Source organism: Ctenopharyngodon idella, chromosome 23 (assembly GCF_019924925.1).
Source record: "Ctenopharyngodon idella isolate HZGC_01 chromosome 23, HZGC01, whole genome shotgun sequence".
Taxonomy (NCBI): Eukaryota; Metazoa; Chordata; class Actinopteri; order Cypriniformes; family Xenocyprididae; genus Ctenopharyngodon; species Ctenopharyngodon idella.
This window is the reverse complement of record NC_067242.1, coordinates 11,070,288-11,087,706: the sequence shown is the minus strand read 5'-3', so window position 1 is coordinate 11,087,706 and position 17,419 is coordinate 11,070,288. Positions and strand designations below refer to the sequence as shown.

The window sequence follows — 17,419 nt, the reverse complement described above, 5'->3', positions numbered from 1 at the left end:
ATTGTTGTATATATGTTAGTTTCATACATATTTAAAAAAAAACAAAAAAACTCATACTATTTTCAACAATAATTGGATTTAATGACTTAAAGGGCTGTGACCAGCAAGTAAAGCAATAATTAAAAAAAAAAAAAAAAAAAGTAAAATATTTTCCTGATAACATCAATATGCTTATATCAGTAAAAATGTTTTCAGATTTGCATATAGAATTTATATATATATATATATATATATATATATATTACAGTCAAACCAAAATTTATTCAGACACCTTGAACATTTCATTCATTAATAGTTTATTCACTAAAGTTTAAAAAAATGGTAATAAAATATGACAAGATTTCAGAGTTAAACTGTCAGAAAAAATTAATCTTAATTATGTCAGATAACACTTAAGCAAAACATGGTCAGGTCAAAGTGTCTGAATAATTTTTGGTTCCAAATTTTTATCAATTTTACTGGTATACTGTATGAAGAATTTTTGGGTATAAAATGTCACAGTTTACTTTATTTTGCTATCCTCACTTACATAGATGAACTATAGTGTCCTGAACCCACTAGTAAAAATATATTAAAAATATCAAAAATGTCTGAATAATTTTTGGTTTGACTGTATATATACAGTAGGGTGAATTCAGGGTGATTGGGACACTTTTTGCCATTGAGATGACTTGGAAAATGTGTCCCAATCAACCTGATTTCACCCTATATATATATATATATATATATATACAGTGTAAGGATTGCCCATCTGATATACCCAAAACAAATTATACCTCATGTTAAACACTGTCTACGCAAGAGAGTCAGCGGTAAATCACCGAAGGACTGGCCGAGATGAAGCTGTTCTCTGCGGGTACATGAGCGCTGAACGGTCGCTGACAGCCTGGAGCTCGCATCTCTGAAAGCGTTGACACAAATTTTCAAATAGGCGCTATGTTTATATAAATTGCATATCTGAGGTCTAAACAACTATATTCTCGCCTAAAAAACTCTTAAAACTACATTACATTACAAAATAGCAGTAGTATCTATAAAAATATGGTGGGTTTGCTCGTCCGCCATATATATATATATATATATATATATATATATATATATATATATATATAATTACTTAATAAAATAAGCTCTACCAGTGTGGTGTGATAAATAGTGTGTGATAATTTTGTAGCATGACTTTGTAGATACGTTTTGTAGAATGTCTTGTGAACTGTGAACTTCACAGGTCTAGCACATGAGATTTCTGCTCATGTGACTGAAGGGTCCATCTTGTAGCAAAATATGTTATAAGCCCACCTATAACAAAAATTGGAAGGAACATTCTATTGACAATATAGAACACTGAGATTCACAGCGGGGCTACACGTCAAAAATAGAATCCATGCGTCCGTCAAAATGTCATGTCGTGTGACAATGTTGACAGTCCCAGCTAGTTAGAGATGTGATTTTTATGGAGCCGTGGCTAGACAAGGTGTAAGGATATAAAAATATTCAGCTTGAATAGCAGAGCAGCTGCTGTTTTATTTCTACATTAATGAACAAAGATGCACATGATATGAACATGTTGAGAAGAGAAAAAAGTTATTTCTAATCTCTTCCTCACAATGTATGGGAGGAGGTCTCCATCTTTGGTGAAATCCACATGGGACTCTCTGTGGTAGCTAGTTATTTTCAATTTTTCCTCAGTGGTTTGGCTTTCAAGTCATAAAATTTGAATATGATTTCAATATTCATTTCTCATTGTTCCATTTATTATTCATAGTAATGTGATCCTCATGTTTGTTAATGAAATCCAAATATTTATGATGTGAGCTAGCTCCATCCATAAGTACATTTTTTTTTTTTATTCTGCCATCGTATCGGTACAGCAGGAGCGGCATATGCTTGCTGAAATTACAAAATGACAACTCATTTGTTCACTTCTAAGATTCTTGTATCTGGGTTTCTTTTTGTGCTCAAGAAATATCAAAGGATTAATTGATTTCTGCAGGACATTCTAACGGCAATCATGGGCAGCACTAATGGAAGTGAAGCCCAGCATTCACTGGGGCGGCTTTTGTACTGAGGATGAAAGCAGCTGAGATGTATCGCTTCTTTCTGAAACAAGGTGAAGAGAGAGTAGAGAAAGAGAAGCTCCTTTTAAGGGCCCCGACTGAGCCGAGATATTCTTTCCTGTCGTAGACACCACAGGAAATGGCTTGACATGCATATTTCCTGTTAAAATAGGAAGTTGAGCCATGAGTGTGGGATAGATAGATAGATAGATAGATTGATTGATTGATTGATTGATTGATTGATTAAACGAAAGTAAAATGCCTTCAGACCCTCACGGACGTCTTCCGGCCACACAAACATAATAAAACCATAAAATAAATTTAGGCCTGGTCCTCTCTTGTCCTTCAATGTCGTCGCTCCCCTTTTATGCTTTCGGAGCTCCTCCGTGAGAGATTCGAGACCGGTGCATCACACAGCTGACGCTCGTTGACACTCGCGCCACCGGCCTCGTGCCGTTCCCTCACGGTTCTCGCCTGTCCTGCTCGTCACAGACACAAAATTAGGTTTTTCATGAGGACAATATCCAAACATTGTCAGTGTAAGATCAGCATAAAAACATGGCATGTGCAATGTTTTAATGAAGTCTTCTTGTCACAACACAACTGACACAGAAATGTGATCGGATTTCAAACCACGTATAAAAGTTTTTTGAATCAGACTGTTGTGTCATGTTTTTTTTCATGTTACTACAAAAACATGAAATGGATTTAAAGGGATAGTTCACCCAAAAATTTCATTTAGGCTTTAATTCACATATAAACATTGATCAGTGAACATAAACCGAAGCTCAACCGAACCTGCTTTATGTGCGAGAAACCTCTTGCGGAAGCTCAACAAGAGAATGAACCTCATTGGTTCTCGCACATCAAGTGAACATGCTTGAGCTTCTGTTTACCACAACTGATGTGTGAGCTGATGAATGTTTATATGTGAATAAAAGCCTAAATTCAATCTGTTCATCATATAAAGTGATCATGTCTCTTCAGAAAATTTGGACTAAACCGCTCAATTCATATGGATTAGTTTTATGATCTCTTTATGAACTTTTTGAGCGTCAAAGTGGTAGTTGCGTAGCTGTCAATGAAGGGACAGAAATCACTCAGATTTCATCAAAAAGATCTTCATTTGTGTTCCGAAGATGAACGAAAGTCTTATGGGTTTGGAATGACATGAGGGTGAGTAAATGATGACAGAATTTTCATTTTTGTCAAAATAGTCAAATAGACAAAATGGACACCAGAATTTTCTGAACAGGGCCTAAAAGCCTAAAAGCTGCCGCATGATTTTATGTGTTTGTGCACCTACTGTATAAGTACCTATTGTCACATTAACAAATGCTTTAGATGCCTCTGAGCATGTTGCTAGTGCAATTATAGTTTCTGCTATTGAATTTGTCAGCGTGAGAGGGAGAGGTCAAGATGGCGAACTTTCAGATTGCTTCGTTCTCATGCATTCGTAACCAACAATTCCTCACACATACACCCACTGTGCTAAAACGCTCTTTTCCATTCCCGAAAAAAGAACCCTCATCAGGATGCTGCAATGGCCAGTGTAGCTCAAAACTGGACAAATTGTGGTTTGCCGTTATCAGCGCTTCCATTTTTTCCCATTATTAGGAAATGGTCACAGCACTGCGTTAGAGAATCGGCGGGAATCATCGCTCCACATGTTCTCATATGGCCTCCAGGTGACTCATCTCCATGGAGACACATTGTTAGAGTGTAAGGTGGGTTCGGAGGCGCTCGCCCGGAGGGAGGTTATTGAGCTTATAACCAGGTAATCCCTGATCTTCCTCAAACCCCGCAGCCTCGGCATCGGTTAATGTGACGTTCCAGCAGGAGGGCTCAGGCTGGATTGGTGTTAATAAACTTAAAACTAGATCCCTCTCCAGCTTCTCAAGGGCCGTTCTGCAATAACATGACGTTAAAGCAAGCAAAGGTCAAGCCCAAATCAAAACAGAATACTCGCATTGCGTATAATACCCGAAATGAAGCCTGCAGTGTTGATCTCTTCGTCTTCTTTAGGAACCCCGCTGTTGCTCTCCGATGGCCTGAGGTTTATGGTAATATTACCAAACACTATTTCAGGGTGTATCAAATATCACTTATATGTCAGTGTTGTACTGTAAATCTTGGCGGTAAATGTCAGAGTGCTTAACTTTATTTGCCCCCTAAAACTTGGCAATATTTTCTGCTCTTGTGTAGGTGGGCTAAGCTTAGCGCCTAACTGCCTGCTGCTTTTGGGAAAGCGTAATGCCCGAGAGATTTATATCTAGCGGAAATTTGTCCCGGGGGGACAGCACAGCCTCCAAGTTTAATATCCTCCCATGAAATCAGTTTTCTCTGAGTCTCCCCGGACTCCTGTTCTCCTGTTGTTAGCACCAATCTTCTCCGTCCCCCGTGCCGCCCACCTCCACCTCATCAGCCACGGACATCTGATGAGACAACAGTTTAGATGTAATCGCATTGTTGGACCAAGGAACACAAGATAGACTGGTCTTCATTGCGGGGTTGTTTTTTTTTTTTTTTTTTTGCAGGGTCCACATCTCTGCAGCTATTAGGCACATAATGGAGTGTGGCCACATATGCGGTTAACACGGTTAGATTTTTCCTGGAAAAAAAATCAAGATGAGGGACACAGAGTGCTGAAATGTTGACCTGGTAGCTACTCTTTCCGCTATCAAGTGTAGGCAGAAAGTCCATCTCTGGAGAATTGAAACTGTGGTACGCTCAGTGCCGTTTCAAAAGCTTTTTATGTTCATGATTACTGAAAACCAGGAGTTGTTTTTGAGAAGCAGACCTTTCGCAACCTGTTTTATGACTGGCTTATTGTGTGTCCGAAGAAAAAAAAAAACAACAAACAGCACAGGCTAATCCAGCAAATGCTCTTATCTAACACCCTGCTCTGGGGCTTGATACTGTTTTAATAATGCCAGCGCAACAGTGGATTTGTCCTGGTCTTGTGAATTATAAATATTGATTTTATGACTTTGAGGGTTGAGAAAAAGAAGGCAGCTGCTTTTTAAAGACAAGATAATGGCCTTCAGATCCATTTTATAATGTGACAAAATGGGACCTTGATGGGGAAACCATTTATACACAATGAAACAGGCCTCTGTTTAAGGCCACAAGGTGAGACAAAGAAAACCTGTTCTTGAATTCTGTCCATGCTGAAATCTCTCTCTGATTCTCTATCTATCTTCTCTCCCCCATAGATTGTCATATCCAGCATAATGTGCAGCTACAACAAAGCTGATTGGACCGTACTTGCCAAAATGGCAGAGGTGAGTCTTTGTTATGCTAATTTGTGAACACACACAGTTGTGAAATAATAACCTCTTCCCTTAGGGATAATTTGGCTCTTTTGATAACACTGCATGTGTACCCACGCCATCACATACTGTCCTGTACCAAACTGCAAAACCAACATTTACTGTTATCCAAAAAAAAAAAGCCCTTTATTGAATCGCTGGCAGCTAATCCTGGATCTAAAGTAGGCTACATTTACGGGAAATGCTCTTCGGAAGCAACTAATCTGATGTTGCCAAGAAGCTGAGAGGGATGAGACAGAGGATGCCAAGGAGTGAGCCGCTGATGGTTGGATGAGACGGGAAGAGAGATGGAGAGGGGGAAGGAAGGATGGAAGAGAGAAAATTAGAAGACTTCCCAGACCAGACATCATCAGGCCAGTCCATCTGTGAGAATGGAGTTGTCCAGATCCCAGGATGTCGCAGTCAAACTAAAGAGCATCATCCCCAAAATGCTTTTAACTGCAGATGGCCACAACCCCCTGACTGCAATCGCCATCTAAACAATATCAAACCTAAAACGAGATCAATTGCAAACAGTTTCAACTCCAAAAAGGCATCGTCCTCAATTGGCATCAACTCCTAAACTGCATCAATGCCAGATTGCTGTCAACTGTAAACAGCCTCAAATCCAAGATGCCATTGACCTCAACTGATATCATCCTCGAAACGTCATCAATCCCAAAATGCTATCAACTGCAGATGGCCTGAACCCCAGAAAGACATCAACCACACAATGTTATCAGCTGCAGATGGCCTCAACCCTAAAAAGGCATCAGCTTGTATTGGCATCAACCCCAAAATGCCATCAACTGTAAATGGCCACAACTCCAAAAACGCTTCAACCCCAAAATGTTTTAAACTTCAAACAACATCAACCCCCACCTGCAAACAGCCCCAACTCCACGAAAGCATTAAACTCATTTGTCATAAACGCCAACAGCACCAAGCCCAAGCACCATCAACCCTAAAACAGCTTCAACTCCAAAAAGAAATCAACTTCAATTGGCATTAACCCCAAACTCCATCAACTCAAAAAGGCTCAGCTCCAAGAAGGCATCAACCTCATTAACCCTGAACTACTATCAACTACAAATGCTCTCCAACCTAAAAGCGGCAACCTCCTCAAAATGTATCAACAACATCAACCCCAAAATGTCATCAACCTTGAAATACTGTCAACTCCAAATGGCCTCAACCCCAAAACAAATGGACCTCAAATGACACCAACCTCAAACAGCATCAGCTCCAAAATGGCGTCAAAGGCAAAATTAATCAACACTAAAGGCCTTTGCACACTGAGTCTGAAATTTTCATATGCGTTTTTTCGTATTCGTGATCCTAAAAATTTGTCACGCACAGAGACCTTGCACACTGAGTCCGATGCGTATTAAAGAATCCGTTGCGAATAAAATTCGCAAAACAATACAAAATGGAGTCTTCAAGCAGTGAGCATGATTTAGTTGTCCTCTCTCTTCTTAAAAAGAGAAAAAGAAAGAGGAAATATTGGGTACATCCAATCCTGAGATTGCGTAGAGAGGAAGAAGAGTTTCACCTCATCAAGGAGCTGTGTGATTATCCTGAGCATTTCAAAGTTTATTTCAGGATGTCAGTGGCTCAGTTTGATGCTTTGCTAGCGATCTGTCAGTCTGTCTTTATATTCTGTCTCTTTGTATTCCGCACTTTGTTTGTCATACAACTTGTCAGATGGCATTCGGGATTTTGGCGTTCGCTCTGAATTGTCAAAACGTCTCTCAAACTGCGTGCCACGGATGCGAAAAACGCAGAAAATCAAACCTGATCCGAATTTTTTTATGACGGACACGAATTTCGGACTCAGTGTGCAAAGACCTTTAACATATTAATGCCATTATACCATACAAAGGGTTGTTCACCATTCTGAATTGAATTAAGAATGCTTTTCAATTCCAATTCAGTTCCTGAATTTGAAGCGAATTTGAATCGAGGTCACAAACACAGAATTTCAATTCAAATTCTAATGCAAGAAAGTAGAGCTGGAACTGTAATTAAAAACAATTTTTACCAGAAAAATATCATGGCAAACTTTGAATATTGGCTTGACAACACCTTGAAGTCTATTAGCCTAATAGATAGTTTTATGTTTCATTATAACTTTTGTGGATCTGTTTGGAAGAACACTTCATTTTCCAGAATGCATTGCTTTGCTAAATTTGTTTGAATTTGTTTTAATTCAACTCCCTATGGTGCGTGGCCAATTCAAATTCACACTCATAAATTGGAAGGGAGCCAAATCTTCAATTCTGAATTTCGCACCATCCTGACGATACACACCCACACATGTATTTTCTGCAGACATGACACACTCATATATGTCTACACAACACATATGTGGGGATATAAACACAGGCCTTGATACTTTAAGTGGAAATGGAGGGAGACAGTGGAGTGACCCCGGGATTAATCATAGTTGACTTGCAGATCTCAGGCGCTTAATTGTGCAGAGAAAATGGCTGAAAGTAAACAGTCCGCGTGTCAATGTGTTAATTCTGCTATCGATTACATCGACGCGTCGTCCTATCTTCTCTCTCACCTCATTAAACCGGCCTGTCAAACCCACCCAAAACCCTCTTTTACTAACGGCAAAGATGGACATCTGGTATTTTCTGTCTCTCCACCCCCCTCCATATTACTGTCATTATGTATTCGCCTGACATCCCCCGTCACTGGAGCCCAGGTACATTTTGCATATTGTGTATTCATAAGGCAAGCACATGATGTAAAGCATGGTGAGAACATCGCTTCAGGGTAAGGCTGCCATGTCACACCACTCCTCACACTTAAAGCTCGAAAAAAAAAAAAAAAAATAAGCACAGGACTGATTTGAAGGTCTTGCTCTTTTACCTATACTGGATGAAAGTGAAAGCATTGATCTGTTGTCAGAGATGAAACGAGAAAAGGATGAGCGGGAGATATGAAGTGGTGAAAGACCGTTTGTCTTTGGACCACGTCTGCCGCCTTGGGTTTTAGCGGTCGGCGAACTCCTCTGTGGTCTGAATGCCTCGTCTTCCTCGCGTCTGCTGTTTAGCTACCTGTGCCAGCAAATATGAAATAAAGGCTCAGTTGCCATGGCAACTCCGTTTTCAAAGAGAATCAACCATTCATTCCCACTTTGAAATCTAAGGGAACACTTAACACTGTTCCTCGCCTAAGGATACTACTTAAAAGTTGTTGTTTTTTTTGTTCCTTCTTTCCCTCCTTTTCACGCCCATCTCTCTTTCTCTCTGTCTGTCTCTCTGTCTCATCCAGACTCTCTCTCTTTTCCCCTCACGGAAGTGTCAGTCTCAAGTAAACCATTCTACTTGCAGCCGCCACCTCTCCTCAGCTACTTTCCCCTCCATAAAATCGCTGCCTTTGAGAGAAATATTACATCATAACGATGTGCCTGAGGCTATAATTCATAAATGTCAAAGTCTCTCCGTGAGCTGTTCCTATTTTATCCAATTGAAAGTTGGCAGAAGAAAAAGGAACAGTGGATTGCAGATAAATGGCTAAAAGCCGGCCCAATAATAAGTGTGCAATGTGCGGTTGTTCGTGAGTGGCATAGCTACAGAATCTCTGAATGCGTGAATTTAAACTAATAAAAGCCTCATTGCTGTCACTCAAATGCCAGTTTTTCCAGGCTGCACCTGCTGCATGTGTCTCTTACTCAGAATTTGAAGGTGGTATAACCTAATCCTGTTATCAATCCATCCATCCATCCATCCATCCATCCATCATCTACCTATATATCTGTCCGTCCATCCGTCCATCCATCCATCCATCCCTCCATTCATCTATATATCTATCCGTCCATCCATCCATCCGTCCATTCATCTATATATCTGTCCGTCCGTCCATCCATCCATCCATCCATCCATCATCTACCTATATATCCATCCATCCATCCATCCATCTATATATCTGTCCATCCGTCCATCCATCCATTCATCCATCTATATATCTGTCCGTCCATCCATCCATCCTTCCATCCATCCATCCATCCATCCATCTACCTTTATATCTGTCCTTCCATCCATCCATCCATCTATATATCTGTCCGTCCGTCCATCCATCCATCCATCCATCCATCCATCCATCCATCCACTTATTCATCCATCCATCCATCCATCCATCCATCCATCCATCCATCTACCTATATATCTGTCCATCTACCTATATATCCATCTGTCCATCCATCCATCCATCCATCCATCCATCCATCCATCTACCTATATATCTGTCCATCTACCTATATATCCATCCATCCATCCATCCACCTATATATCGTCCGTCCATCTGTCTATATTTATCTATCGTTCTGTGTCTGTCTGTTCTTCTATCATTCTGTCCGTCTGTTGTTCCATATGTAATTTTATCTGTCTGTTGTTCTGTCTATCATTCTGTCCGTCTGTTGTTCTATATATCATTCTATCTGTCTGTTCTCTCTATCATTCTGTCCGTCTGTTGTTCTATATATCATTCTATCTGTCTGTTGTTCTGTCTATCATTCTGTCCATCTGTTGTTCTATATATCATTCTATCTGTCTGTTCTCTCTGTCATTCTGTCCGTCTGTTGTTCTATATATCATTCTATCTGTCTGTTGTTCTCTCTATCATTCTGTCCGTCTGTTGTTCTATACATCATTCTATCTGTCTGTTGTTCTCTCTATCATTCTGTCCGTCTGTTGTTCTATATATCATTCTATCTGTCTGTTGTTCTGTCTATCATTCTGTCCGTCTGTTGTTCTATACATCATTCTATCTGTCTGTTGTTCTCTCTATCATTCTGTCCATCTGTTGTTCTATATATCATTCTATCTGTCTGTTGTTCTGTCTATCATTCTGTCCGTCTGTTGTTCTATATATCATTCTATCTGTCTGTTGTTCTGTCTATCATTCTGTCCGTCTGTTGTTCTATATATCATTCTATCTGTCTGTTGTTCTCTCTATCATTCTGTCCGTCTGTTGTTCTATATATCATTCTATCTGTCTGTTGTTCTGTCTATCATTCTGTCCGTCTGTTGTTCTATATATCATTCTGTCTGTCTGTTGTTCTCTCTATCATTCTGTCCATCTGTTGTTCTATATATCATTCTATCTGTCTGTTGTTCAGTCTATCATTCTGTCCGTCTGTTGTTCTATACATCATTCTGTCTGTCTGTTGTTCTATCTATCATTCTGTCCATCTGTTGTTCTATATATCATTCTATCTGTCTGTTGTTCAGTCTATCATTCTGTCCGTCTGTTGTTCTATACATCATTCTATCTGTCTGTTGTTCTCTCTATCATTCTGTCCGTCTGTTGTTCTATATATCATTCTATCTGTCTGTTGTTCTCTCTATCATTCTGTCCGTCTGTTGTTCTATATATCATTCTATCTGTCTGTTGTTCTGTCTATCATTCTGTCCATCTGTTGTTCTATATATCATTCTATCTGTCTGTTCTCTCTATCATTCTGTCCGTCTGTTGTTCTATATATCATTCTATCTGTCTGTTGTTCTGTCTATCATTCTGTCCGTCTGTTGTTCTATATATCATTCTGTCTGTCTGTTGTTCTCTCTATCATTCTGTCCATCTGTTGTTCTATATATCATTCTATCTGTCTGTTGTTCAGTCTATCATTCTGTCCGTCTGTTGTTCTATACATCATTCTGTCTGTCTGTTGTTCTATCTATCATTCTGTCCATCTGTTGTTCTATATATCATTCTATCTGTCTGTTGTTCAGTCTATCATTCTGTCCGTCTGTTGTTCTATACATCATTCTATCTGTCTGTTGTTCTCTCTATCATTCTGTCCGTCTGTTGTTCTATATATCATTCTATCTGTCTGTTGTTCTCTCTATCATTCTGTCCGTCTGTTGTTCTATATATCATTCTATCTGTCTGTTGTTCTGTCTATCATTCTGTCCATCTGTTGTTCTATATATCATTCTATCTGTCTGTTCTCTCTATCATTCTGTCCGTCTGTTGTTCTATATATCATTCTGTCTGTTGTTCTGTCTATCATTCTGTCCGTCTGTTGTTCTATACATCATTCTATCTGTCTGTTGTTCTCTCTATCATTCTGTCCATCTGTTGTTCTATATATCATTCTATCTGTCTGTTGTTCTGTCTATCATTCTGTCCGTCTGTTGTTCTATATATCATTCTATCTGTCTGTTGTTCTGTCTATCATTCTGTCCGTCTGTTGTTCTATATATCATTCTATCTGTCTGTTGTTCTCTCTATCATTCTGTCCGTCTGTTGTTCTATACATCATTCTATCTGTCTGTTGTTCTCTCTATCATTCTGTCCGTCTGTTGTTCTATATATCATTCTATCTGTCTGTTGTTCTGTCTATCATTCTGTCCGTCTGTTGTTCTGTATATCATTCTATCTGTCTGTTGTTCAGTCTATCATTCTGTCCGTCTGTTGTTCTATACATCATTCTATCTGTCTGTTGTTCTCTCTATCATTCTGTTCGTCTGCTGTTCTATATATCATTCTATCTGTCTGTTGTTCTATACATCATTCTATCTGTCTGTTGTTCTATCTATCATTCTGTCCGTCTGTTGTTCTGTATATCATTCTATCTGTCTGTTGTTCAGTCTATCATTCTGTCCGTCTGTTGTTCTATATATCATTCTATCTGTCTGTTGTTCTCTCTATCATTCTGTCCGTCTGTTGTTCTATATATCATTCTATCTGTCTGTTGTTCTGTTTATCATTCTGTCCGTCTGTTGTTCTATACATCATTCTATCTGTCTGTTGTTCTCTCTATCATTCTGTCCGTCTGTTGTTCTATACATCATTCTATCTGTCTGTTGTTCTCTCTATCATTCTGTCCGTCTGTTGTTCTATATATCATTCTATCTGTCTGTTGTTCAGTCTATCATTCTGTCCGTCTGTATCATTCTGTCCGTCTGTTGTTCTATACATCATTCTATCTGTCTGTTGTTCTCTCTATCATTCTGTCCGTCTGTTGTTCTATATATCATTCTATCTGTCTGTTGTTCTGTCTATCATTCTGTCCGTCTGTTGTTCTATATATCATTCTATCTGTCTGTTGTTCTGTCTATCATTCTGTCCGTCTGTTGTTCTATATATCATTCTATCTGTCTGTTGTTCTCTCTATCATTCTGTCCGTCTGTTGTTCTATATATCATTCTATCTGTCTGTTGTTCTGTCTATCATTCTGTCCATCTGTTGTTCTATATATCATTCTATCTGTCTGTTGTTCAGTCTATCATTCTGTCCGTCTGTTGTTCTATACATCATTCTGTCTGTCTGTTGTTCTCTCTATCATTCTGTCCATCTGTTGTTCTATATATCATTCTATCTGTCTGTTGTTCAGTCTATCATTCTGTCCGTCTGTTGTTCTATACATCATTCTGTCTGTCTGTTGTTCTATCTATCATTCTGTCCATCTGTTGTTCTATATATCATTCTATCTGTCTGTTCTCTCTATCATTCTGTCCGTCTGTTGTTCTATATATCATTCTATCTGTCTGTTGTTCTGTCTATCATTCTGTCCGTCTGTTGTTCTATATATCATTCTATCTGTCTGTTGTTCTCTCTATCATTCTGTCCGTCTGTTGTTCTGTATATCATTCTATCTGTCTGTTGTTCTGTCTATCATTCTGTCCATCTGTTGTTCTATATATCATTCTATCTGTCTGTTCTCTCTATCATTCTGTCCGTCTGTTGTTCTATATATCATTCTATCTGTCTGTTGTTCTGTCTATCATTCTGTCCGTCTGTTGTTCTATACATCATTCTATCTGTCTGTTGTTCTCTCTATCATTCTGTCCGTCTGTTGTTCTATATATCATTCTATCTGTCTGTTGTTCAGTATATCATTCTGTCCGTCTGTTGTTCTATACATCATTCTATCTGTCTGTTGTTCAGTCTATCATTCTATCTGTCTGTTGTTCTATATATCATTCTATCTGTCTGTTGTTCAGCCTATCATTCTAGCTGTCTGTTGTTCAGTCTATCATTCTATCTGTCTGTTGTTCTTTCTATCATTCTGTCCATCTGTTGTTCTATACATCATTCTATCTGTCTGTTGTTCTCTCTATCATTCTGTCCGTCTGTTGTTCTATATATCATTCTATCTGTCTGTTGTTCAGTCTATCATTCTGTCCGTCTGTTGTTCTATATATCATTCTATCTGTCTGTTGTTCTGTTTATCATTCTGTCCGTCTGTTGTTCTATACATCATTCTATCTGTCTGTTGTTCTCTCTATCATTCTGTCCGTCTGTTGTTCTATACATCATTCTATCTGTCTGTTGTTCTCTCTATCATTCTGTCCGTCTGTTGTTCTATATATCATTCTATCTGTCTGTTGTTCTGTCTATCATTCTATCTGTCTGTTGTTCTGTCTATCATTCTGTCCGTCTGTTGTTCTATATATCATTCTATCTGTCTGTTGTTCAGTCTATCATTCTGTCCGTCTGTTGTTCTATACATCATTCTATCTGTCTGTTGTTCTCTCTATCATTCTGTCCGTCTGTTGTTCTATACATCATTCTATCTGTCTGTTGTTCAGTCTATCATTCTATCTGTCTGTTGTTCTCTCTATCATTCTGTCCATCTGTTGTTCTATACATCATTCTATCTGTCTGTTGTTCTCTCTATCATTCTGTCCGTCTGTTGTTCTATATATCATTCTATCTGTCTGTTGTTCAGTCTATCATTCTATCTGTCTGTTGTTCTGTCTATCATTCTGTCCGTCAGTTGTTCCATGTCATTTTATCTGTCTGTTGTTCTATCTATCATTCTGTCTGTATGTTGTTCTATCATTCTGTCCGTCTGTTGTTCTATATATCATTCTATCTGTCTGTTGTTCTGTCTATCATTTTGTCCGTCTGTTGTTCCATATATCATTTTATCTATCTGTTCTATCTATCATTCTGCCCATTCATTGTTCTATCATTCTGTCCGTTCGTTGTTCTATCTATCATTCTGCCCATCTGTTCTTCTATAAATCATTCTGTTGTTCTTACTGTAAGGCCTATAAACCTTCAAATGTCACAGAATTGTATTTTTTTCAGAAAGCTTTTGAAGAGGCTTTTTCAAGCCAACTTTGTCGAATTTGTTGAATTTCAGTTTCAATTCATTTTTATTCCACTCCCTTACATTCAATTCTGCTTCCTGATTGTTGTCTCAATTCAAAATCAGTATAATTTCAGTAAGTGAATTGGAATTGCAAAGCCATTCCCAATTCAGTTCTGAATGGTGCACATTCCTGTTTCTAGGCGACCCTTTTTCTGTAACTTAAAGATGCTGTAAGCAATTTAGCTTCCACCATAGCATCTCTTGACTTTTTTTTACAGAGCCCAGGGATATGTGTTTTCTCAGGACACCTGTTTCAGTGATATCTGTCAGAGAGTAGGGACATTTTATGCATGGTATCCCAAAAAAAAAAAGTTACTTTTAGCATAGTGACATTCTATGATGACATCCTATGAAAGACTAGGAAACAAATTCAACTAACTTCTGTCATGTGGCTACAAATGAACATTTATGCTAGTCTATTTGCTTAAGTGAGTAAATTTAATGAGACTAGACTGGACATCTATAACATCCGTTTCTCTCTTGTTGCCGTTCCTCTCAACTTTTGAGTGCATATTTTTTCACCAGACACTGTTCCTATTCCACTTCTGCTCCTCTCTAATACCCCCTGAGATCAAACTAGACATTCTGATCCAAGGAGTATGACAGCGATGGGTAATGTTGTCCTTATCAGCTTTAGAGTTGATAATCCTTGTCAAAGACAGCATCAGGTTTGATCCAGATCTTCTTTTTTGTAGAGCATGCCCTTAAAATTCTCACAAAAAAGGTACTGTGACCGATGATATCAGTTGATAAGATGATATTTTGATATATAACATGGTGCTTTATTGGTTAGAATGTTCTGAGATAACACTTATAGATACACTGAAGATAGATGTGCAGAAGTAATGTAAATTTCTTTCTGTAATCACCTTTGTTTCTAATTATTAGTTCGAGCAGATATCAAGGCTGTGCCTGGAAAACAATATTGCCTGAAGAGTCATTTTCAAAGGAAGAAGCTCATTTTGGGAATATTGTGTTTTTGTTTGTTAAGTTGAGTCCAAAACATGCTTGAAATTGGACCATCTAGTTGTCTTGGCATAGATCTGAGAGTGTTCATATACAGTATAAGTAGCCGATCTAAGAGAAAAAATGCAACAGGTTTTGAATCAATTGCTCCTTCCTTACATTGAATCTAGAGACCAGAATAAAGAGACTCTTTTAAATACCTTAGCAACCACATACCAATGCCCTGGCAACCATCCAGACACCTTGGCATTGTGTCTGCGACTTTCTTTCCTAGTTATGAATGCAAAGGCTTTATTTCTCCATGGACAGACATTTGTATTTCACAATTCATACAGCTAGAAAAGAGAGATCTCGGCGCTCCAGAAAACTGCTCTTGGCTGTTTTGTTGTTGTTTTTTGCTTCCTTTGGCTTATTTGAAATCTATTTTAAACCCTTCTCTCTCAGTACTAAGCCTGCAATATCAAACAGTCGTCTTGCTGGCCTCTCTCTCTGAAAGCAGCTTACCGTGATGAGAGATGATAGCACTTAATTCACTGTGTGCGTGTCACCCCTTTTGTTGGACGGGAGGGCGAAAAGGAAAGCCTTCCCCCTCCTCCTCTACCTCCTCCTCCTCCCATTCCTCTCTCTATAAAGGGCTTAAAAGAAACAGGGTGAAATTAAACATTATTGATAATTGGCTTTGGGATCATGGCACATTGTGTCCATTTTGTACCTGTATTTGGTCCTAATTGACCATGAAATCTAGGGCCTAATCCTGTAAGGGCGGCAGGTTTGTCCCGTTCCCCCGGCTGACAGTGATAAATGGCATCACCCCACCTCATGGTCCTCTGCACTTTGTAAGGCTAAAATGCTTATTCTTTTCCCCCTTTAATGGCTGTCAGTCTGTGGAAAATCATAAATCTACAGATGGAGTCACTGTGGCAGGTTTGTAGAGCTTTTTGTAATTGTTTAAATCCCCCATGTGATGTGGTTTAAAGCCCCCGTGGATCTGTAATTGCCTGTCAAACTCGGCTCGGCTACGCACCCCACCCCGGTCTGCGTGCCGCCCGCTCGCTCGTCTCTCGTGCATCCGTGTGGAACACTTATCACCACTCTCATCTATTTTAGAGCCAATGTCTCAGTCAGCGTTGATTTGCTTCGCTCATTGTTTGCATCTGCTTGAGTCTGATAAACAATAAAATTGTTTGTTTTTTAGTTATATTCTTTATTAGGTTGTGCGTGTGCGTCTTTTGTGTTTGGTTTTGCTGTTGCATGGTGAATAGAATTAGATTGCATGGAAAGATTATTTGAAAGTACATTGTGGAAGGACTGTATATGTGATTAGTTATGCTAGGTACACTTAAAAATAAAGGTTATTTAAAAGAAAAGCATTGTTTGCTGAACCTAAAGTGCATTGAAGAACTTTTTTTTCCCCTCTGTTGGGTGTGCGAGTTGGTTCTTAAAGGATTAGTTGACTTCAGAATTAAAATTTCCTGATAATTAACTCACCCCCATGTCATCCAAGATGTTCATGTCTTTCTTTCTTCAGTCGAAAAGAAATGAAGGTTTTAACATTTCAGGATTTTTCTCCATATAGTGGAGGGGGTACAACGAGTTGAAGGTCCAAATTGCAGTTTCAATGCAGCTTCAAAGGGCTCTACACAATCCCAGCTGAGGAATAAGTGTCTTGTCTAGTGAAATGATCAACCATTTTCTAAAAAAAATAAAAATTATTATACTTTTGACCAATCGTTTCGCTAGACAAGACCCTTTGAAGCTGCACTGATACAATGAATTTGGACCTGTTGTACCCCAGTGAAGTCCACTATATGGAGAAAAATCCTGGAATGTTTTCCTCAAAAACCTTAATTTCTTTTCGATTGAAGAAAGAAAGACATAAACATCTTGGATGACATGGGGGTGAGTACAGTAAATTATCAGGAAATTTTAATTCTGAAGTCAACTAATCCTTTAAAGGATAGTTCACC

The 17,419-nt window shown here is 38.7% G+C and overlaps 1 protein-coding gene across 6 annotated transcripts in view; it reads left to right on the top strand.

Annotated features, from left to right (window-relative positions):
• Window positions 1–17,419, top strand: part of dpyda.1 (dihydropyrimidine dehydrogenase a, tandem duplicate 1) — a 242,322-nt gene that overhangs the window by 158,511 nt on the left and 66,392 nt on the right. For 5 of the 6 annotated variants that reach the window (XM_051881563.1, XM_051881564.1, XM_051881565.1 and 2 more), the window contains one exon: window positions 5,273–5,341. In XM_051881563.1, the coding sequence (XP_051737523.1) occupies window positions 5,273–5,341 (69 nt within the window). Of the gene's footprint in view, window positions 1–5,272; window positions 5,342–16,333; window positions 16,377–17,419 lie in introns of all 6 variants that reach the window. The other variant, XR_007927805.1, reaches the window with a different exon arrangement.